At 37.3% G+C, this 24,834-nt stretch overlaps 2 protein-coding genes across 4 annotated transcripts; one reads left to right on the forward strand and one right to left on the reverse strand.

The window, feature by feature from the left end:
- Nucleotides 1-2,474: 2,474 nt before the first annotated feature.
- Nucleotides 2,475-21,491, reverse strand: LOC123873764 (zinc finger protein 271-like). 3 transcript variants are annotated; one of them, XM_045918785.1, is made up of 15 exons: nt 20,918-21,490; nt 19,287-19,556; nt 18,509-18,687; nt 17,472-17,610; nt 16,764-16,877; nt 15,479-15,619; nt 14,961-15,050; nt 14,761-14,866; nt 7,367-7,589; nt 6,629-6,734; nt 5,919-6,039; nt 5,377-5,535; nt 4,674-4,839; nt 4,034-4,123; nt 2,476-3,203 (listed from the first exon to the last, which is right to left on the reverse strand). In XM_045918785.1, the coding sequence occupies exons 1-15, from the start codon at nt 21,198-21,200 to the stop codon at nt 3,159-3,161; spliced, it is 2,232 nt and encodes a 743-aa protein (XP_045774741.1). In that variant the 5' UTR covers nt 21,201-21,490; the 3' UTR covers nt 2,476-3,158. The 3 variants fall into 3 exon arrangements, with proteins under 3 accessions (XP_045774743.1, XP_045774741.1, XP_045774742.1); XM_045918787.1 differs by lacking the exon at nt 16,764-16,877 and having other exon boundaries at nt 2,475-3,203; nt 20,918-21,491; XM_045918786.1 differs by lacking the exon at nt 14,961-15,050.
- Nucleotides 21,492-22,211: 720 nt separating this feature from the next.
- LOC123873768 (transcriptional adapter 3) lies at nt 22,212-23,992 on the forward strand. Its single transcript, XM_045918793.1, has one exon. The coding sequence runs from the start codon at nt 22,474-22,476 to the stop codon at nt 23,869-23,871; it is 1,398 nt and encodes a 465-aa protein (XP_045774749.1). The 5' UTR covers nt 22,212-22,473; the 3' UTR covers nt 23,872-23,992.
- Nucleotides 23,993-24,834: the final 842 nt, after the last annotated feature.

Consider the following 24,834-nt stretch of genomic DNA (forward strand, 5'->3'; position numbering starts at 1 on the left):
TAACTGCTCTACTTTTATTTTTACAATTTACCTAACAGACTTTTTTTATAAATTACCTTCATTAAAGAAATTGAAAACTTAAATAATGCGACACGATGGTGGTGGTGAAGTTCACAAATTAAATCTTAAATTCAATACTATATAACTTGTTTAATAAATTCGTATATAATCCGCACCAATTAAATGAATCGTGACCGTGCAACTCATTGCCTCTCACTCGCACGGTGAGACGTACGTAGAGTATGTACGAGTACGTGTACGAGTACGTAGGTACGTGTGTGAGTAAAGACAGATATCTGTATTTACTCACACACGTACGTAAATACTGCATGTAAAAAAATGGATATGCCTAAAGCCGGCTACACACGTGCAGTTCCAACTGACAGTTTCAACTGAACAGTCTGAATGTTCAGTTAGATCGTTATGTCAAACTGAATACTGAACAGCTGAACTGACAACGAATTCCAACTTATCAAATTACCATCAAATAACAACGGTCAGATAGAAACGTTATAACAGCACGTATGTAGCCGCCTTAATATACAAAACGCTATTTCCAATTTTTTTTATAATGAATGTTAACGTAAATGCCCAACAACGCCATAATTATCGCGATAATCAACACTTTAAACTGAGTGGCCACACTTGAACGGTTAACGTCTTGTGCCAATAAAACTGGGGTTAAAATCGTCTAACGCCAAACGGCATTGTGAATGCCGCTGTACGTAGCTACATTTAAGTTCAAGGGGAAACGCCGTTGAACATCGCGTTGTTGGCAGTTAATGTGGCCGGGACATATGCGGGCCGCGGGGTTTACTAGACTAGAACATAATTAATAAGCGTGTTTAATTAAAAAATGATTTATTGTCTATTAATTTATATATATGTATAATACAATAAAACTTACATTGTAACTACCAATATCTTGGTCTGGAAGATAATAATTTACTTACCAAACCAATGAATAACTATTTTTTTCTAAAATTATTAGGCTGGCTTACTTTTGTCAAACGTTTGGTATCTTATAATATTATATCCATACTATCCATACTAATATTATAAATCCGAAAGTGTGTCTGTCTGTCTGTCTGTTACGTTTTCAAGGCCCAACCGCTGAACCGATGGATACAGACTTGGGATATATCCCAGAGAAGGACATAGGCTACTTTTTATCCTGGAAAATCAAAGAGTTCCTACGGGATATTAAAAAAACCGAAATCCACGCGGGCATCCTCTAGTTATTATATAAGCATAGAAATATAATTTTGTAGGCATAGGTACTTACAACAGTTTGTCATTTTACTCACTAAACTGAGTTTCCTTCTGATTTTCTCCTACAAAAGGAGTTAATTTTCAAAAGCGAGAGCTTTTCCTTTAGCGAATCGGAAAACTGCGACATTAATTCCTATTTCCATTCCCAGTCTATCCCCAGCCTAGTCCATCCCCGATTTTGTATAGGTATACAAGGTATTAGGTATCCCTATACAAAATTTCCCAGATAGAAATATATATATTAGTACAAGAAGATGCCCGCGGCTTCGCCCGTGTGGATTTCGGTTTTTTTAAATCCCGTAGAAACTCTTCGATTTTCCGGGATAAAAAGTAGCCTATGTGCTAATCCAGGATATTATCTATCTCCATTCCAAATTTCAGCCAAATCCATTCAGTAGTTATTGCGTGAAAGAATAACAAACATACACACACATACACACACACACACACACACACACACACACACACATACAAACTTTCGCCTTTATAATATTAGTGTGATGGATATGGATGTTATATAACGTGTGTTACATAATGAATCAATTAAAACAAAATTATGCTGCCTACATACAATAAACTCAATATAATATATAACAAAAACTTACAACTTTACAGCTGGACTTCATTAAATAACAATTTCTTTTTAAGTAAGTACAATAAAAATGCGATGAAAAATGTGCTATAACTTTTATAAGCCTAAAATTTACATGCAATTACGCAAATATTAGAATATCTGACAAAAGTAATCCTTCTTAGATTACAAAAACAAGTAAGTACCTAAATATAGTGCTACAATAACAATGTACATAGTTAAAAACCCATTTCTATTTACAAAAAATAATATGTAATTGAAATCGATGATTCTTTCAAAATAAACTTGCTGAAAAAATAATTATTTAAATGGATTATTAATATCAATAAAGTTTTGTTGCACTGAAATTGATCACAAGTTCCGACCGCGATGCGCTGGGGCCTTACTACCAAAGACGGGCCTGCCCGCGAAATTCAAATTTAATTTGGTTTTTCGCAATTTGTAAACTAATACGAAAACGTAGGCTAATGGTATTTTGTTTGCGACAATGGCAGTATCATCCTCACAGGTTTATATAAAAATCTTAACTTGAAAGGGTCCAGAAATTAATTCTAGTAACGACTAATTTGTGAGAATAGTCAACAGATTTTTATTTATTTTTATGCATAATAGTTTTTGATTTATCGTGCAAAATGTCAAAAAAATACCCGAGTACGGAACCCTCGGTGCGCAAGGCCGACTCGCACTTGGCCGGTTTTTAAGAAACCAGATTTCTAAAAAAATACGAACCTACCGAAACTATCTTACTGAAACGCCGCGGTCGCTTTCGATGTAATATAGGTGAACATGATTGTTTAGGATTTCATAACAATAATTGTATAATTCTTTGCCTTTATCACCTTCGTTCTGCCCATGAATCTACCTTTGAATAGAGCATTCAAAATATCTACTTATCGCTATCCCACTTCGACTATGAAATTAGAGCGAGAGATCGGACTGCTGGATCGCTGCTGGTGTCTGACCTCTCGCTCTAATTTCTAAGTCGAAGTGGGATAGCGATAAGTAAGTGTTTGGTTCAAGTAGGTATTGAGAGCATTCGATCCACGTCTACAATTAAATACATACATCGTTCCGCCCAAATGACGTATCAAACTGTGAAGGTTACTACGCGATACGATTACGCGTAGTACTCACTAGTGATCACCCAGATAAAGAGGCTCAGCCTCAAGGCCCATAGCCGTACGCTCGCCTTGGCCTCTAGCCTAGGCCAATCAAGGAACTGTTTGGCCTAGACTAGACCCATTTCTCAATATTTATTCTTAAACCATGATATCACTAATAACTATGTCTATATCTACGGGATGATCAGTTCAGTGCCGTTAATATCCAACTCATTAATCTGAAAATAATAAATGGTCGTTTATACTAAAACTTTATAACTTATACATATACATATTATAGCGCATAACTGAGTAGGCTCCTGCGGTAGTGGAGCGGTGCGGGAGAGTGACAGCTGTCACAAGTTGAAGTCACTGAGCTCTCGCGTGACGTCATCACACCCCTCCCGCAGCGCTCCACTACCGTAGGGAGCTACTCAGTTTAAGCGTTATGTCTGTAATAGCTATTAATTTGTGATCGCACATTAGACGCGCCGAATTGCCGCGCGTTCCGTTTTTTGTACGCTGATAAATGAAATTGGTATACTAAAAACAAAATAGGGACGAGTCTCAAAGGAAGAGCTGCGCTTAGGTGCTTAGGCAAGTGCCTTATTATGTCTTAGTAAATAGGGTCAATTTAAATTGATATTAAGAAAGACATCGTCGAACCTCGGCTTCATTCGAGTCTGGCGGTGTGCGTTAACATTAGAGTAGCGAACGAACGGAATTATACAATGCATTTTCTTGCATTCAATTCATCTCCATTGAGTAAGTTGTGGCGTACAAATTAATCGCCGACGATAATAGCTTCAATTCTAGATAATATTTTTCTTTAAATAAATCTAATTTAAATACGGGCTAAAGATTAAAATTAAATGTACAATTTTGTTCCGAAATTGCAGTTTCTCTTCCGCGGCAAAGATTAATTGATGTTTACTGAAAAAATCCGTAGGTAATTCGCGTGCGGCTCGTCGCGTAACATACATAACATACATAATATGAAAACGCGCGTCGCGCGTTTTCATATTATGTATTTAGTATTATGTACAGTATGCGAATGGTAAGTACTAACATCTTGCGACAGGTCTTTGTTAAGGGGCATTGCATCAGAGTCTACGTCCGTGTTTTCTTGAACCAGCCAGTCCTTCGTTTCAAGTAATGACTGGAATAAAATCACACAATCAGGGTTCGAAAAAAACATACTACTGAGCGTTGTATAACATATGTATAGTATAAAATATGTCGATAATTTTATTGATATCGCTACATAAGTGCGAGTCAGACACGAAGGGTTCCGTTTTATCGTACAGGAAATGACTTATTTTGTGATATATGTAATCACAAATTTACGGTTTTCGGATTGTTCCCATTACTTGTACTATTGTGTGATTCGGGTCTTGACAGACAGAAAGGCAGACAACGAAGTGATCCTATAAGGGTTCCTTTTTTTCTCTGGAGATACTGACCCTAAAAATCAAGTAGGACCTTGTTGAATAAGTATTTTAAAATTATTAGGGGGATCCTTAAACAGTTTTTCGAATAAAATACCAATTTGAGAAAACATTATTAGCATCAAAGTAGCAGTTTTACGTTAGTTGGATGTCCACCTTCAGCTAAAATATGATACCAATTTTTTTAGGCCTAGGCCTCAATAGGACCGTTTAAAAAATATAACAAACAACGAATACCGACAGCGGGATAGCGGGACTCACCATATTTTCCGTAGAAATATCCTGTTTGTGCACCTGTTTGACGTGGTCCTTCAACGCGAACGCTCGCGCGTAACTCGCGCCGCACAGTGTGCACGAGAACTTAAGGCTGTTCTGCCGCGTGTGTATCTCCATATGTACCCGAACCGCATATAGGGATGCGAAAGGCCTGTTGAATTGAACTAAATAAGTACCACAGAACAGCTATTTCAAGCCTGATTGATTGATTGATTGACTCATGAAAACAAGGATCCAATTCGATTGTCCTGCCATCAGCCTGTGGCATTGACCCATAAGGTGACGCTGTTCACTCGACCAAAATTGCCGGCGCACACGGGTAATCTGCTATTTCAGTTAGCATTGTGTGAGAAAGAGACAGGTTGTGTAAGAGGTATAAAGATGAGTCGAATGTTTTGGGTGAGCGGCACAATGATTTTCACCGAATTCAAGCGTTCGAAAAGGGTTGAACAGTTGTTTGGGAAAAGTATTTTTGAGAAAAAGCTACTAAAATGTTTGCAATGTAAAGTTATTTCAACTAATGAATAAATAAACTATGTTATAAAGTTAAGTATATGCTATAAAGTTAAATTGTTTAAGAATTATCATACTCCTAAAATCTTATCTACATATTTACACAAAAATTTGGTATTAAAATAAGAATCTTCCGAGAGTCAACTTTAAAATTAAATATCTTTTTGGTTCATACCTGTTACACTGTGAGCAGGAGAAGGGTTTTGTGTGCGAGTTCTTGTGGCCCGCGAGTTGTACGGACGTCTTGAACGCCTTGGGGCAGAACGGGCACTTGTACGCGCGCACTTCCGAGTGCGTCAGCAAGTGGTGATTGTACACGCTGTGTGCTTTGAACCTGATATGCAACACATTATATAGGCACCCGATAGATATCAATAGATATCAATACATATACAGCATAAATGTGTCTGCATATTATTGTTATATTTAGCACTAAGTATAGTATTTGAGCAGGTAAACATGATAGGTTGCAAGTCAATGGCCTATCAATGGTTTTTATTATTTTTCCCCTATGTGGAAACAGGGACGGCTTTCTCAATTTCTCATTCAGTTAAAAATTAGATAAACTTACCTACTCGATTTTCAACATTTCCAATGTATTCCTTAAAATTGAGGAGATTTTAATTGCTGGCAGCATTTGTTCTAAAACTACGCCCCCTATCAATGTCATTCAAGCGCCAAAAGATCCTTGTCGTTCTGTATTCGTAGATTGCATACCTTTTATTACAATGCGGACACGCGTAGGGCCGCGCGCCGGTGTGCGTGCGCATATGCAGCGTGAGGCAGTACGACACGCGGAACGACTTTCCACAGATCTCACATGAGTGCGGCTTTTCTCCTACACAAACAAAACACAAAAACCGGTCAAGTGCGAATCGGACTCGCATAAGAAGGGTTCCGCACCACCGTACAAGATATAGCATTTTTAGGGTTCCGTACCTTATAAGGAAAAAAGGAACCCTAATAAGATCACTTCTTATTCTTATTTGTTCACTAGCCGATGCCCGCGGCTTCGCCCGCGTGGATTTAGGTTTTCGAAATCCCGTGGGAACTCTTTGATTTTCCGGAATAAAAAGTAGCCTATGTGCTAATACAGGATACTATCTATCTCCATTCCAAATATCAGCCAAATCCGTCCAGTGGTTTTTGCGTGAAGGAGTAACAATCATACACACACACGCACACACATACAAACTTTCGCTTTTATAATATTAGTGTGATGAACACATTAACACTTTTTGTGCAAATTCATGGTTTTCGTGGTTTTCCCTCTACGTGTGCTATAAGACCTACCTAACTGCTAAATTTCATAATTCTAGGTCAACAGAAGTACCCTATAGTTTTCTTGGCATGCACGACAGACAGACAGACAGACAGAGTGTCAAGAAAGTGATCCTATACGAAATTCCACTTAAATAATTGCTCACCTGTATGTATCCTTTCGTGTTTCACTTTCTCGTGTGGTCGCGCAAACTTTCTGGTACAATACAAACAGTTATACGGTAGTAATTTGTCAGTTTTTTCTATTGGTACCTGAAAAGAAACAATTTTAAACTTTTTAATTTTTTATTTATTTTATTTGTACCAGAAAGTTGTGACAATAAAGAGAAAAAGTGGACAGGGAAGCACTTATCTCTCTAAGAGATCTCTACCAGTAACCTTTGGCAGTGCGAGAGGTTGCAAAGGGAGTAGAACAGGTACAACATTGATTTGGCATTACTAGATTCCCGAGAATTCGTTTGCGTGAACGAAACTCCGTCCGTGGGAACTCTTTGGTTTTCCGGGATGAAAAGTAGCCTATATCACTCTCCAGGTATTTAAACATCCTTCCATGCAAAAAGTCACTTTGGTCTGTTAAGGCGTGATTGAAGTTTAACAAAAATAGTGTGTACCTATAGAAGATGTTTGTTTTGAAGACTTTTTGAGCGTGATTGTTTATTTCTAGCTAGCCCACTTCCATCTTAGGTTGCATCATCATTTACCACCAGGTGAGATTGCAGTCAAGGCTAACTTGTATCTGAGTAAAAAAAGAATCAGTGCTCCCCACCAATTTTAATATGGTATCTTCAAGTCAAGATTGAATAGGTATCTTCTGGGCAAGCACACTCCATCTTAGCAGGTCTGATTACAGCCAAGCTAATCTATAATTTTAAAAAAAACCTTACCTTATCTATTTTATGTACACTCATATGCATATCGAGATACTCTTTGGAATGGAACTTCTTATTGCATATATCGCAGTTCATCTTGTTTGAGACCTTGTGCGAGTTCTGGTGTATGATTCTATAGTCTATGGGGATGAGCTTGTCACAGACTCCACACAGGTACTTGTCGTCGCTCGGCGGCATGCCCTCTGCGGTCTCTAACGGAGGCTCTATTGGTCGGGACCTGCAACAGATTTAAAATCTTCTCCTACTCATTTGTTCACTCGCAGTGGTCATAGCTAGCTGATGCCCGCAACTTCGTTCCCGTGGATATAGGTTTTTAAAAATCCCGTAGTAGCTCATTGATTTTCTGGGATAAAAAGTAGTCTATGTGTTAATCCAGGGCAAAATCTATCTCCATTCCGAATTTCAGCCAAATTCGTCCAGTAGTTTTTGCGTGAAAGAGTAACAAACATCCGTACATCCAACCATACGTACAAACTTTCGCGTTTATAATACTATAGTTGTATAGTATATGAGTGTTTAAGCGGGATAAGATCGAGTTTTGCTCGTTTTTATGGAAGAGTTTGTGAGTAACAACTAACAAAAAAACACCGATACGTGTGTTCAACTTGATGGTTTAATTGTCACTAAATGAGTAGCAGATACAAAAGTACCTACATAGAATTATATTTAGACATTCCGCCCGCCAAAGGACGCAGTCCTTTCACAATACAACACTAAATATAATATATCAATAACTCAGTAAACAACTTGAAACAAGAAGTAAGTATCTATGTGGACTGTATCAATGGTTTTTAAGGTAAGTAATATGGTAAGTACTAGATACCTATAAATTTTTACAATTTTCATTAGATTTAAGCTTTCTACAGTATTTAAGTTAAACAAACACTTTAAACTTAAGTATAAGTACCTACCTACACACATTGTTAGTTAGAAGTATACATAATTACACTGTATTAAGCAAATAATCAATTAGGCCATAATATAGTTTGTAAGTAGTACCTAAGTGATCATTTTACCTTCAAGATTATTTAGATATCAAATAGGCTTAAAGTTTAGTTCATAAGTACTCAAATGTATGTGATTCAGCTCTTAAGCATAATTGATACCCAGTATTTAGAGTAAATTAATTTAGCATAAGTTTTTAATCCTAAGAATTATAACACAGTGAAATAACCTTTATAGCCTTGTTTGGCAACAAGTTTGACTGATCACCATACCAATTATGTAAAAATCATGGTTGAATAACTGAAGTTTATACAGAATTAATAATTAATTAGTGTTAAGTTTTATAAGAAACATTGGTGTGCTGATCAAAGTTAGTCGAAGACAGTACTCATATGCTTAGCCTATGATTGCATCAATAATGTACAAAGTTATATAGTCTAGTTATAGAATCAATTCTTATAATGTAAAATAATCTCTGTTAAATATGTTTTTTAATAATAAAGAAGTTAAGAATCACCGTCTTGTTTAGTTATTCTACAAATTCTGTTGACAGGTCTTTTATAAACACCATTTTTACATTTAACTGTAACTACACGAGTAATATTGTCTGGCCCAACATGTTTTTGTATTATTCTACCTAGTAACCACTTGCAAGGTGGCATGTGATCCTCCTTTAAAATAACTATGTCATCGATTTCTGGATCAGGAGTTTTTGTATTCCATTTGTATCTGAGATTGAGATTGACAAGATATTCCTTATACCATCTGTTCCAGAAATCAGCAACCATCTTTTGTGTTAGTCTCCATCTGTCTAAATTTGATATTTTACATTGAGTATAATTTTCATCAGGTATATTTATCAGAGGTTCACCTATCAGAAAGTGGCCAGGTGTCAGCGGGAGGGGATCCTCTGGGTCATCACTTAACAAAGTTATGGGTCGTGAATTTAAACAGGCTTCTACTTGTGCTAATACAGTAGAAAGTTCTTCATACGTTAGTGTAGTGTCTCCTATTACTTTTAAAAGATGAGTTTTTGTGCTACGCACCCCCGCTTCCCAAAGTCCGCCAAAATTTTTTGCATACGGGGGATTGAAATGCCATGTAGTACGCTCTTGGGCTAACAACTCTGCTATCTCCCTTGGAAAAGTCGATTTAGCGTTATTGAACATTTCCTTGAGCTGTCTGCTAGCTCCCACCAGATTCGTCCCGTTGTCACTATGGAGATCCTGGCAATGACCTTTTCTGGCTGTAAAACGACGGAATGCCTGGAGGAAACCTTGTGTAGTCATATCTGTGACTGCTTCCAGGTGTATTGCTCGGGTAACGAAACAGACAAACAGACATATATACCCTTTATATGATTTCGAGCCTCTGCCTGGTGAAAATCTGATATTAATTGGCCCAGCATAGTCTACACCAGCTGACTTAAATGGTTTGCTGGGTTTTAATCTTGCTTCTGGTAACTGGCCCATTAATGGTGTGACGTTCCTTTTCGAATGTCTGATGCAGGTAACACACTCTCGGTAGGTTTTTTTTTGCTTGAACCTTCGCACGTAGGATCCAGTATTTTGATCTCAAATAACTCATTATTAATTGAGGACCTCCATGCATAGTTCTCTGATGTGCATCTACAATTATCAACCTGCTAAGATGGCTCTTAGCTGGCAAAATTATAAGATGCCGTACATCATAATCCACTTGAGATTTTTGGATACGGCCACCAACTCTTAAAATTCCATTTTGATCCAAAATGGGACAAAGCTTGCGCAGCTGACTCCTCTTAGGCACGTACCCTTGAGATGTTAATTGCTTTATTTCTTCATTAAATGCAATAGCTTGAACTTGTTTGATACAATTATTTAAAGTCTCATTCATTTCCTTCGGTGTAACAACTGTACTAAAAGTTTTACGTTTATCTTTAGATAATTTTAAATTTAGAAATCTTCTGCAGTATGACATTATCCTCAACATTCTTGATAGAGATGAATATTTATTCCAAATTAGATCTTCCTCAGTATGTGATAAAGCAATTAACAAACTCACCTTCTCCTCTTCATGTGTATCTTCAATTTCAGAAATGTTTCTGTTTGTATCCAGTGTAAGTAGCCAAGTTGGCCCGTTCCACCATAACTCATGACTCGACAAATCCATAGCATTGTATCCTCGTGAGGCGCAATCAGCTGGGTTGGTGTCTGTACTGACATGACCCCACTGTTCATAGTCTAGTATGTTTAATATATCTGAAACTCTGTTACTAACAAATGTATTCCATCTACTCGGACCAGCTTTCAACCAAGCTAGAACTATCATTGAATCTGACCATGCGTATAAGTTTTCTTTCGGTATCTTCATTACTTGAGATGTCTCTGAGATAAGTTTAGTTGCCAGCACTGCTCCACAAAGTTCAAGTCTTGGTATTGAAACTTCCTTCTCTATGGGAGCCACTTTTGTCTTCGCTGTCACTAAAGTTGTGTAGACTTGATCTTCATTAATGACTCGAACGTATATAGCTGCTCCATATGCAACCTTAGAAGCATCAGCGAAGGCATGTAGTTTAATTTTGGCTTTATGAACGTAGTGCAGCCATCTCGGTACAGAAATATTTTTGATATTATTTAGTTTTTCTCGATACTGCAACCATTCTGCTAACAATTCTCCAGTAATAAGTTCATCCCATTGTAGCCCTGTTTTCCACAACTTCTGTATCAAGATCTTTGCTAAAACTACAACTGGAGCCAACCAACCAAGCGGGTCGTAGAGCTTAGCTACTTCAGAAAGAATTTGTCTTTTGGTTACAGGTTGTGTAATGTCTGGTAAATTCAATGTGTACTCAAATGTATCTGTTGTTCTATTCCAACTCACTCCCAATATCTTGACTAGACTGTTGTTAGCCTTGATTGTGATCAAATCATCATCTCTTTTATTTTGTCCAATGTAGCTTAGTAGTGTGTCATCATTGCTGCACCATTTCTGTAGTTGGAATCCACCCAAAGTCATTAATTTATTCATTTCTTCATAAATTTGGAAAGCTTCTTCAACACTATCACAGCCGGTCAGTAGGTCGTCCATATAATAATCTCGTTTAGTAATCTCAGCTGCGATAGGAAACTTTGTTTTTTCATCCTCAGCTAACCTTTGTAGAGTTTTTACTGCCAGATATGGCGCGCATGCAGTTCCAAATGTTAATCTCAATAGTCTAAAATGGGTTACAGGTTTATCAGGTGAGCATCTCCACAGCAATCTCTGAAAGTTTGTGTCTTCCTCAGCTACACGTATCATTCGATACATTTTGACAATGTCTGCAGCAAGACATACCTTATGTGTCCTCCATCTCATTAGTATGTGTCGCAAGTCCTGTTGCAGCTTAGGTCCCACAAGTAGGCAGTCATTCAGAGAGACACCATTGATGCCGTCCTTACACGAGGCATCATAAACCACCCGTACCTTAGACGTAGTCTTGTCTTCTCTCAAGACAGCGTGGTGAGGAAGGTAAACAGCCTTAGGATTACCTACCTCCTTAGCGTCAACTTCTGTCATATGATTTAAATTTATGTACTCATCCATCACCCTTGTATATTCTTCTTTAAGTTTCTCATTCTTCTTTAACTTTCTTTCTAAAATCTCTAATCTCTTACTTGCTATTTCTCTTGAATTTCCATATTGACACTCTGGCTCTTCATTTTTAAATGGCAATTTCACAATGTATCTTCCGTCTTCATCTCTAACGGTTGTGGAATTGTAGTATTCTTCACATCTTTCTTCTTCCTTTGATAGGTTCTTCACTATACTATTTGGCTCATTTTCCATCTCCCAAAATTGTTTTAGTATCTCATCCTCCTTGACATTGATATGTAAACTTGTAATGTTTCTCCTTGCTGAAGTTGATTCCCGTGACATCTTCCCTGATAGTACCCAGCCAAGAATTGTTTTCTGAGCTAATAAGTTTTCTTGCGGGTGTTTTAAGATGCCATCTAGCAATATATCACTATATACTTCAGCTCTAAGAAGAATATCTATTCTTCCTGGTGTTGTGTATCCTGGGTCTGCTAACTCTAGATTCTCTAAGTCTGACCACTCAGGAGCGCTAAGGTTAGTAGTGGGTAACAGTGTTGTTAGTGAACGCAATACATATGCATTTACACAGACTGAAGCTCTGGGATTGTGGCGTGATTCCACGATGAGTGAAACCATGTGTTTGATTCTCATTTGCCCTTCTCCCACACCTGACACCCAACCACTCACTGGTTTACGCGTTAAATTAAGAAACTGTACAGTTGATTCAGATATGAAACTCGCTTGTGAACCTTGATCTAGCAAAACTCTCACTACTCGCTTACAACCATTTTTAGTTCTAACAAATACATTCGCAGTCGCTAATAATACATTGTTTGGTATATGCTTACTAGAAAAGTTACTCACTATATGTGAGTCGTTTAAGTTTGACAAAGCATTAGTCTTACCTTTTTGCACCTCGCTCATAGTACCTGTCGAAGTTGTTTCATCTTCTTTTGAATTCTCATCCTTCTGCTCTTTATCTTCTTTCTCGAAATGGATCAGCGAGTGGTGCCGTTTAAAGCACCGTCTACAGTTTGCTGTACTTTTGCACCTAGAGACAGAATGAGAGGAAGAAAGGCAGTTGAAACATAAACGACTCTTCTGTACAAAGTCCTGCCTCTCCTTGGTTGGCATTTCACAAAATCTCTTGCACTTAAAAATGTAGTGATCATTTATGTTACAGAATGCACACTTCACTTCACTTTTTACACCTTCTTTGTCAACACTAGTATGGAACGCTTTTGGTTTCGCAGGAGGTGTAAACCGTTTCGCTGCCTTGCTGCTTTCTATCATCTCCAAAGACCGGAACCTCGCCTCCAAGAAGTCCTTTAATTGCAACCAGGTTGGTAATTGGTCGTCCTCTTTGCTGAGATTTTGCTCCCATTGCTTGACACTTTCTGTGTCTAACTTTGAAACAACTAAATAGTTTATGAAAAGATCCCAGCTCTCAGTCATTACTCCTGTGTTTTCTAGGGCTTTGATGCACATTGAAGTTGTGTCGACTAGGTTCTTGATGGCAGATGCAGACTCCATACTTATTGGTTTTTGTCCGAAAAGGATTTTAAGAATTGCATTACAATTATATCTTTTGTTATTATATCTTTTAACCAATTGACTCCATGCTTCTTGGTAGTTTGCGTCAGTTGTAGGTAAATTGCGCAACATTAACTCAGGTTCTCCTTTAAGGTTACTTTTCAGGTAGTGTAGTTTTTGTACAGGTGAAAGTCTTTTATTTTCGTGTATTAAAGAGCAGAATAAGTCGTAAAAGGTTTGCCACTCCTCGTACTTTCCATTAAAAATAGGTAATTGAATTACAGGTAACTTCACTTCGTTAATAGATTTTTCAGTAGTTGGCGGTAAGGTCTGCGTTGTATTTGTCTCCAAAATATACGATTGCAAGGTTTCCTTCAGAGTTGTTTTATATTGCAAATACAAATCTTCAAACAGTTCATACGTGTTGTCCTTTAGATAACTTACGGTTACAGTTTTGTCCAGGCCGCTCGCTTTGTAAATGATCTCCTTGTGACCTTCCGTGAACTCTTTCCATAATTGCTCTAAAATCTCTAGGCGTGACTCAAGATAAGCTCTCTTCAGCCTGTCTTTTGGTGATTTTCGAAAGTTTTTGTCCGAGCGTCTCAAGTTTTCTAATAACTCATTTTGGAATGCGACTAACTCTTCCATTGTGCTTTAAACTCGTGATAACAAAACTCAACTCAATCTCTGTTCTCTAGAAAACTCACTCGCGTATTCTTTTTTGGAAGAATTTTGACATGTGCTCAATTGCGTTCGGTTTCACGGAACAAGCGGCCGGCGAACTTCATATTAAAAAAAAACTGCCAGCGAGTCACGTAGGCACTGTGCGCCGCGGTTCTGGAATCCGGTCGATTGGACCATATGTTTAAGCGGGATAAGATCGAGTTTTGCTCGTTTTTATGGAAGAGTTTGTGAGTAACAACTAACAAAAAAACACCGATACGTGTGTTCAACTTGATGGTTTAATTGTCACTAAATGAGTAGCAGATACAAAAGTACCTACATAGAATTATATTTAGACAATGAGTTTTCTTTCACTGTGACTGAATTTTCAAGTGATCATTTTGACAAAATTGCCACTTGAATATACCTAATACAATAATTACACTGTAATATTCATTCAATCACATTTTCATTGAAAAACATGATTTGCTCAAAACTCAGAACCATGACAGAAATATTAAACAGTAATTTAATCAAATCACGACAATCCAATATTCGAAGCGAATTGGCTATTATAGGCAGACAGACAGTTACACCAGTGATCCTATAAAGGTTCGGTTTTTTCATACAGGTACCATGGAACCCTAAAAAAATCTATCTCAGAAATAATATGTCTTATCCTGTACACTTACTTGATGGGGTCATGCATCTTCTTATGTAATTTTAATGACTTGCTGGTAGGAAACTGTGTATTACAAATTTCACATTCGAATTTTGTTTGAACTATAGTGGAGTTAGCTGAAAGAAAGAAAAGATAACTAAAAAATAAACGGTTTCTTTACCTAAGTAAAAATATGTCTCTTAATAACAAAAGTACCAATATTCTTAGTACCTGTGTTTCTTAGCTTATGTACTTTCATATGTGCACACAATGATTTTGAGTTTTCATAGGCCACTGTGCAATGCGGGCATTGATATTTCACTGTAAACAAATAAATATACATATGTGAATTTTGAGATTGAAAGAATACAACCGTTGTGGTACAATTGGGATCCAATATTAATTTGCTTGAAACTGGCCTGCAAAGTGCAAAACCCTCGCAAGGAGGATCGTACGTAGTGCTAACGTACATATTTCTGTGTGTGCATGCGTGTGTGTGTGTGTGTGTTTACGTATGGTGGCGGTGGCGGCGTCTCTGTGTTTGTTTATTAACTTTTTTTTACTATATCACAGCTATTTATTTTCGAACTATTAGAGCTGTTATACAAACTTACAATGACATCACCTTAAATGTATATTTAAATGGAGATAATTTTGTTTTTCATAGTATCTCCCGAATATGAAATTGAACACCTCCTTCATCACCACCTAATAGTATACACTGTTTGCAACTACAAATAACAACTTACAAACTTTGCACGGCTGCTGTTTGAACTCCGCGAGCGAGGTGACGTAGAGGTTGCACGTCATGCAGTTGTACAGCTTCACCTTGTTGCCGCCCGTCGTCTGCATCTCCTTCATCACCACCTTGTGGTATACGTTGTTTTTGTCTACAAATAAATAACCTCCATATAATACGTGCCACTAAAAACACGAATCAAAACGAATCGGCGCTAACTATTGCGTCTCACTCACACACTACCCAGGTATACTGTGGTAATGTCAAATGTGGTAAGTGACATGATAATGATTAACACCGCTCTTTTCGATCATTTTATTTGTTGGCACCGTTACAGGCCGATTCACACGAATTGCGTAAACTTGACACGTGCGTAGTGACGCGCGTAAACCCCTAACACACTGGGTTAATCATATGTCCACGCTTTACGCAAGCGGTGTACCTACCATGTTTCATACAGTTCCATACATTACAACGCAATGGTACGCGCTACGTCTACGCTTACGCAACGCTTACGCAGCTTGTGTGAACGAGCTATAAGGACTGAATGAAGCAAGTCCAGGTAGGGCGTTCAACTTGCGATCAGATCAGTAGAGCGTGTAGTGTCTGGAGTCTGGACTCATATTTTAACTCATTGCAATCTGATATGGTAAGAGATAAATTGATAATGCAGTCTAAAATGGAAGCGGGCTAACTTGGCGGGGGTATGTCAGATTTATTAAAGTCCCCGTTTATACTTGCGTCAAATATACTAAAATTTGTATTGTAAGTCTCTTTTTGTATGATTTTACGTCAACATAGCCTAATTTGACATATCGTTGATTCAAAATCAAACCGAGATTTCCCTCACTCTAGTTGTGGGCACACAGATCTCAGGTTATAACTTCAATAACAATAGGGGTCAGAGCGGGAACTATCGAACATACTAAACAATTTGCTCAATCTTACTTGGCCAGCCTGAATAAAAAACAAATGCTGTTTAGTGCATCAGCACTAATGGCTAGCCCGAATAACAAACAAATGCTGTTTAGTGCACCCGCACGAAACAGCACACACAGTTCACATTCACCAGTGCATCAAGAACTTGGTCCACAATGTTAGACAAGGTGCACCACCAAATGTTAATGAGACAGAGATAGCAAAAACGAGCGCGGGTTATGTGACAGGGCGCCGATAGAGATGCAGCTACTCTAAATCTAAATTGCGTTATGTATCTAGAAGTGCTTAATTCCAGTGTTAAACTACAAGGGATTAAGTAATATTAGAATAGAACATAAATTTAGGGCAAAACTTGCTTTCAGATTTAGCCTTAGGCGCTGAGTTGACCTGCAACCGCCCAATAACCATTCGTCCCGGTTTGTCATTTGGCTCATTTTTTATTTGATCCACAGCCTTCATATGAGTTTGAACTGTCAATAAAATATAACAATTTTATGGTTGTTTCTATGTTGATTTAACACATAACTCGTTCTGCTCCTTTCTGCGCCTGTAATAGCTAATGGCGATCTTGATATTTGAAGTGAAAACTTCTTTAGGCGCGTTGGAATGGGTAAAAACTTCAAAGTCGCATCATGGACATGCCAATGTGCTCAGAGGCTGATAGATGTAAAAACTAAACTGAAGGTACACGGGCACTTTAGTATGGAAACCATAACCACAGCAGCCGACACAAGCTAAATTATTAACAGTATGTTTTCAAATATGGCTCTGATCTACAGTGACATAGGTCGCGTTGTTGTGGGTCATGGGAATCACGAAAAAACCGAAATAATTTATATCATACAATGAAAGACAAAATATTGATCTATATCTTTTCAATGTTTAATAACTTTTTTATACTGAAAGGAGTGACAGATTAGAATATGTATTATGTTTGATTTAAAACTAATTTGGTTCATGTCCACCACTTTTGCTAAAGCGGATCAGATTATGCGCGTATTCTCTAAGTAACAGCTCCAAGATCGGTCAATTAGATGTCTGAACCAGAGCTGAGACAAAAATACCTGTCTGGTCTTGCAACACTGGTGTCTCTACAATGTTGCCAGCCTCTGTTATCATTCTGCGCGAGGATTGCTTGTCGACCGCCGTGTCTTCACTCACAGTCGATTCGGATTGTAATGGTAGGTCCGTGTTGCCATTGTCCTAAAAATATATAATATTTAATGTAACCAGGTTCAAGTAATATTATTATCTATATTAATAAATAAAATTGGAGTGTCTGTCTGTAATTTCGAAATAACTACCGCATATTAAGGTCATATGGTTATTTGAACGGTACTATAACTGAATCACACGTTTTTAAAATTTTTGTCTGTCTGTCTGTCTGTCTGTTTGAAAAGGCTAATCTTGGGAACGGCTGAACCGATTTTGACGGGATTTTCACAGACAAGTAGAGAATTGACCAGGGAGTAACATAGGCTACTTTTTTAACCGACTTTCAAAAAGGGAGTTGTGTTTTTCTACCTATGTACACCGAAATCTCCGAGATTTCTGAACCGATTTGCGTCATTTCTTTTTTAATCGATAGAGGATCTTTGCGATATTCTTTCATAAAAAATTTAGAGTCCAACTCCTCAATCCTGATGCTGCAGGGGATCTGACCAATCCACGCGGGCGAAGCTGCGGGCATCAGCTAGTAGAATATATTTTTGTTGTTCAATTTTAAAATGGATCATACAATAACTGTTTTTTAATATGTTATGAATATCCAAGTGATGGACAGCAAACCACATGGCCGTACAGGCTGAGGAAGACCTGGAAGTCGGTGGATTGACGCAGAGGAGAAGGATATGAGGGTTTTGGTAGTTCGAAACTGGAAAGAAGGTGCATCTGACCTGCCCCGATGGCGAAATTAGCTTGAGACGCGATGATGATTTCTTATGGTGCGTGTCGCACTTAGCGGCACTGCGTGGTAAGGTGCAAAGCGACGTGCCGCGCAACAGTAATGCAGTCCGGCCTAGGTTACGCTGTTAACTTGCCTACTACAACACTTGCATACATAATATAGTAACATGTCTAGTAAATACAATTCATTTCTTACATGAACAACAACATCTTCATCCGTGTGATAATTCTGTATGTGTTCTAAGACGGATGAGAATGATACGCCACATGTGTTGCAAGTATAGAGCTCTTCTGCAGTTTTGTCCTCTCTGTCATCATCGCTGACAACTGTCTCAGCATCCATATCTGTATCACCATTTGGAACATCCTCTGTATCTGAAATACCAATATTTACAAAATGATGTCAGTAAATATTAAAAAATTTTTTAAACAACAATTTTTTAGGATTCCATATCCCCAGAGAAAAAAATAACCCTTATAGGATCACTGTTTATTGTGTCTGTCATGATCCACATGACCCCAAGGGAATCAAAACCTAAAGGGTACTTCCCATTGATCTAGAATCATGAAATTTGGCAGATAGCAATACCTTATAGCAGTAGTAAAAGGTAATTTCCGAAATCAAATCGAAAATAAAGTGTTATTTCTTGTAGGTATGGAACCCTTTGTGTGCAAGTCCGCCTCACACTTGACTGGTTTTTCTAATTGTCTTAAGGTACAGGTCCATAGCACTTAGCACTGCAGGCAGCACATGTGTCGAAGTGATACTACTGGTTCTATGTATGTGTGTGAAATATCATTTGTGGCTAGCGACAAGCCATTTGGAAGATATTTCATAGAAATAAATATAAACCAGACAGACCAGACCAGACTGAAATTCCTCTAGTGCTGCAAATGTACTTCGGTAGTAGTAATGCCATACAAAAGGTGATCCAGCTTGTTTGTTCGTAATATTAAAAAAAAAAATTAATTACCATTCAGTGTAGACAAAGATATGGTACCATCGTTATTTTGCTTAGTGACTATAGTAACATCGTCTGGATTCAACAGGGTCTCTTCGTCAGTGAGAATCACATAACGGCTTTGCCCATCTTCCTTCACCAGTTTCATTTCCTGTGTCTGCAGGCAAGGCTTGGTTAACTGTTGTCTTAACAGTTCTACGTACATCTTACCATCGTCTGCCTCTTGGTCTATTTTGGATTTTGATGTTTCCTTGTTTGAAATATTTTTTTGTGAATTGCAATCTGTAAAAAGTTGCATGATATTGGTATGATGTCATTGTCAACAGGGGCACCTTTACCACTGTCTGTTCCCATTCATAAATATTTTGTATTATGTAAGCTTAGGGGAAGCGTGGGGATGAGAAAGGCGGAGAATCATGTTTGGTGGCGCGCTCTTGGAAAGGCAGTGGATGCAAACAGGCTCATGTAATGGAATGGAAAAGCTTATGTTCTAGAACATCCTCAAAATGCAAGTATTGACAATATTTTCTTTAGCAAGAAACAGTTAAAAATTATTTTGCTATAATCCGCCAACAGAAAAAATCTGTATGGTCAAACATGCAGTTACAAGCTAAGCACCGCTTACCTCCCCAACCAAGCAATAAAGCCAAGTTCCCAAGCAAGCACTGCCACCACCACTCACATGCACCACCACACAAGACTTTTCCACTACTCTCGACGCACGTTTCGCCCCGACACCGGAGCATCCTCAGGAGATTTCGACTTTACAATGCTGTATTGTCAAGTGACTTGACTTAGCTTAGCTTGTAACTGCATGTTTGACCATACAGATTTTTTCTGTTGGTGGATTATAGCAAAATAATTTTTAACTGTTTCTTGCTAAACATGAACTTCCGCAAAGTAACGCCTGATTCTATCCAATAAATATTTTCTTTGTTTTGTTTAAGTAAAAGACTTCAGTAGTCAGATGGATGATCAGGAAAAGCTGCATCAATTCTAAAAATTATTTCACTGATGGATAGCTACACTATCCTCAAAAACTACACTATTATGTATATATAATATATATTACACATACAGTACAGTACAGTGAACAAAGTCGAGGGTAAGCTCAAAATTCTGACACTAGAAACTTGAGATTTTACATCGTGGCTTCTTTATTATGTAGACCTCCAATAAGAAAATGAATAATTTTAATCGATATCTAATAATAAGCCTAGGTACATACATAAGAATCTTGGCCAATCTGTTTTATGCACATCTAAGTGCTTTGTAATAATTATTTGAATTGAAATATCCTAAATAAATATTATACTTTGCATGGCTTTCTTAGCTTTGCTGAGCTCATATAAAAATAATTTTAAGTAGGTACTAACTAATGCATTTTAATATTATAAATGCAAAAGTATGTCTGTTTTTCTTACATTCTGGTTAGAGAAATAGATACCTAATTTTATAGGAAATCTAAATCCACACATAGATCAGCTAGTATTAGTTGTATTATAGCTATGACGATCTCTTGATTCCTAAGTGCCAAGCTCATTTATATAGGTAAGTATACATTATATTAAATAAAATAGGTAAGTACAACCATAGTTATATAATTCAGTAGGTACAAGAAGTGTTTGGAAATAATTTATTACCATTGTCCTGTGTGGAATCTGAGTTTACCAAGTTATCATGTTCAATTTTGACCATGTTACTCAGGTCATTTCCAAGAGTTACATTTTCATCAGGATGTAAAGCGTCACAGTTGTCAATCTTAAGATGCTCTGTGAGCAGTTCCAATGAAGAAAAGCTTTGATTACATACTGTACACACAATGTTCAATGATATATGAATCAAATGTTCCAAAAGCGATTGTTTGGACTCAAACGTATTGCTACAACAAAGTGGACAGCTATAATATTGAAGTGAATCTTCCATATTATGGAATCTCGCTGTTTATTCAAATGAAAGAAGGCAAGGTTTGATACAAGGGTATTATTTTACTGAAATTGGGCATGCATTATTTTGTAAACATTAAATTCTTAATTCATCTTTCCGCTTGACGGTTTGCATCTAAATTCTCATCACTGATCCATTTTTGAAGAACTTCACACTAATTTACAGAAAGCAAAACACAACACGGATATCAGAAAGAGATCATTTCCATTCTACGGCAGACATTTTGCTTTTTAGTTTTTTGTGTCACTTAGATAGTGATGTAACGATATCGATACCTGTGGTCGATACATCAAAACACAAAGTGATCATTGGTCAAAGCAAACATCGATGTATCGTTCATCTTAATCGTTTATTAACATCGACATTAACATCGATTGTTTTGATGAACAATACATCGCTGATACCATGATACCTAAACGACGGCAAAAGATAAAATAATGTTGTTGGTCTGTGGGCAAAACACATGCAAAACATCATTCTTTCAAAGTTTGAACTGTGTTCGAACATGGGTTCTACCTGGCTCGACTTTTACTGCAATACCTAGCAATACCTTTAGCAATGGTATGCTAAAGAATTGTTCTACTTATTGCTCCAGAAGGATCCATACGCTTTGCGTAAAAAAATGACTGTCCATATAGTCCATTTTATTACATTTCGTAGGTAACTAGTTACTTTTTGGGTCATGGTCATGTTCGTACCTTTGTACCTCCAGTCTTATTTTCGTACCTAGGGAAAAGTAAAATATAATAAAATATTCATCAAATCATACACCACCAACAAACCGATCAACCAACACCACATCAAGTTATAGTACTGGTATCATATGACTGGTATCGTTTGTAATCGTAGTCAATCGTAGTACAATCAAAGCGTAGGATTCGTCATTCGCCACATAATCATCTGGCAATACTGCTTCCATAGATAATATAATAGGTACATAAAATATAAAATAATAACTGCTTCGCTTTTGTTTCTGGTCGGTGCTGCTTCGTGGCGGCCATCTTGTTTTGTGATCTTAGCAATTTACTGTCATAGTTGTTTTTGTAAAGTTTTAAAAATAAATAAGACGCAGTGAGTTTAATTCCTAATATAGATTAAGTTAAATGCGTTGCTAGTTAATCTTGTTTTACCTTTAAGGAATTGTGAATATTTCAAGATAAAACTATCGAAAACTTATCACGAATTTGTCCTATCCTTATACATTATATATGTGTGTGTCGGTGTTTACGCGGGTAATTTTGACTGAAGGAAAATGATGGGAAAGCGGATGCACCACAACAGCAAAGGCAGATTGGCTAGTAAAGGCTATGATAGCGGTAAACCTTCAAGTCCAGGTGTATCACCTTACAATAAACCTTCCAAGATATCCGGCGGAGTATCTATAGGTAAAACAAAGGTAGATAATAATATGTGTCCAATACCATATATAAGGCAGCAAGATAATGCTGTAACTTTACCAAGGCTGACTGGAATCTTAGCAAGATCAGCTGATGAACCCATTGGTATGGATGAACTGGATGCTTTACAACTAGAATTGGAGTCACTTTTATGTAACACAGCATTACGTATCAGATATTTTCAGGGAGAAATCGAAAGCATTGATACCAACGAATCTAAGAGAGAAAAGAAAAATAAAGCTGCTGGTAAACAATTACAATATCCCATGAAAAGAAAATTCCCAGAAGACAAGTTAGTGAAAACCAAAGAATATACTAAACTATCCAACCAACCAAAGGTTCCTAAACTGAAAAACTTCAGTGGATCCTCTGGTGCGTCCAACAACTATTTAAATGATAATATGAACTCAGATAATTCAGTTAAACTGGATCTGTCCCAGCTTACATTGCCAAAGAATAATATCCCATATAAGTTTTGGAACTCTGTGGAGCCATACTGTGCGCCCGTGACTTTGGATGATATTAAATTTCTTGAATCACTCTTAGTACAAAGCAGTAATACAACACTGCCACCTATCCCGCCCCTGGGAAAACATTATTCAGAAGTGTGGGCCGATGAACATCTAACTGAAGACCAGAATGCTTCGAACCCCAATAAACAAAAAGGCTCTGGATGGTCTCCCGAAACTTCTAATTTAAGAAAGAAATTGGAAAAATCTTCAGACAATATGATCACTGGTCCGTTGACACAAAGGCTTGTATCAGCTTTAATGGAGGAAAATGTGATGCCCTATGAAGTCCCTGATATAAAAGTGAAGCAATCAACAAACACAAAGAATACTTACAAAAATTCATTGACCTTAGAAAAGTGTTTAAGGAAGGAATTAGTGGAACAGGGTATTTTAGACCCAGAAGATTTACCACCTCTCACAAACCCAGCCGATGATGAAATATTGGCAGAAATTAAAAAATGCCAGACAGAATTGACTGCCGTAAGAAAAGAAAATTGTCGAAATCTCAAGAATCTGATTGGTCTCTGTAAGCAAGAGATGATAAGATTAAATTTGAAAAAACAGCTTGACCAAGTAGATATGGAATGTATTGATACATACAAAAAAATGGTTGCTGCAAAACAAAAGAAGAGACCCATTACCAAAAAGGAAAAAGATGATGCTTGGCGAGCTATCAATGAACAGATAAGACTAAATAAAGAAATCAATGCCTTGCCGTTGACAGGGCCTAATACAAGTTAAATTATTCTACTAAATTATAAAATCCAGACAAATTTTAATTAATTGCATTAGGTAAAACTTTCATATTGTTTATTGGGCTTGTTAATTATTGGTTGTAATTTGATTAAATTACTTATTATGACTTAATGTGACTTTTAATTTTTTTGAGGTTCAACTCCATTCTCTTAAAAGAAAAAAAATACTTGAATGTAGCGTAAATGAGGGGGTCCAGGGTTCGATTCAGAGCACACACCTCTAACTTTTAGGAGTTAGGTATGTGCGTTTTAAGCAATTAATATCACTGGCTTTAACAGTGACGAAAAACCCTGCCCGTCCGAGGCTTAGAGTTCTCCAATATATTCTCAAAGTTGTGTGAAGTCTGTCAATCCACACTTGAGCAGTGTGGTGGATTATGGGCAATCCCTTTTCATTCTGGGAGGAGACATGGTTATAAGATTTGGTAGGGTAGGTAGGTACTGGGATAGCTTAGAATACATTTCATAGGAAAGATTTGCGGTTATATATTTTCAAAAATTATAGTAACAACAATTCACAAAGGCCAAAATTGTATGGTAACTTTTTCATAGCACAAGTCTAATTTAAAAAAACATCCGCACCTTTTTATCTTTTCTTTAGTATTGCAAATTGATTGTTTAGAATTTAGATACCTCTTGGACCACCTAATTTCATAACTTCGCAAAAGTGGCATCCTGATAAGCCCCTGTACTTTGCCGCTGTTATTATATCAATGTTACCCGTTTCTAGCCAAGGAAAGTAGAAAACCATTGGGAAACTCTTCATTTTATGCAAATTTTCTTAACTGGCAATAAATAACTGCAAGAATTGCATGCAGTGGACTTCGTCTGTGGTGGCGTTTGCTGGCGCGCGTGTTATGCCTTTTTGGAGTGTTTTTTTGTTAGAAGTGGCCGGTTTTTGTGTTCTGCTGGTATTTATTGGTGGTGGAACTGACTGGGGAGCGCTCTA

Source organism: Maniola jurtina, chromosome 17 (assembly GCF_905333055.1).
Source record: "Maniola jurtina chromosome 17, ilManJurt1.1, whole genome shotgun sequence".
NCBI classification, from domain to species: domain Eukaryota; kingdom Metazoa; phylum Arthropoda; class Insecta; order Lepidoptera; family Nymphalidae; genus Maniola; species Maniola jurtina.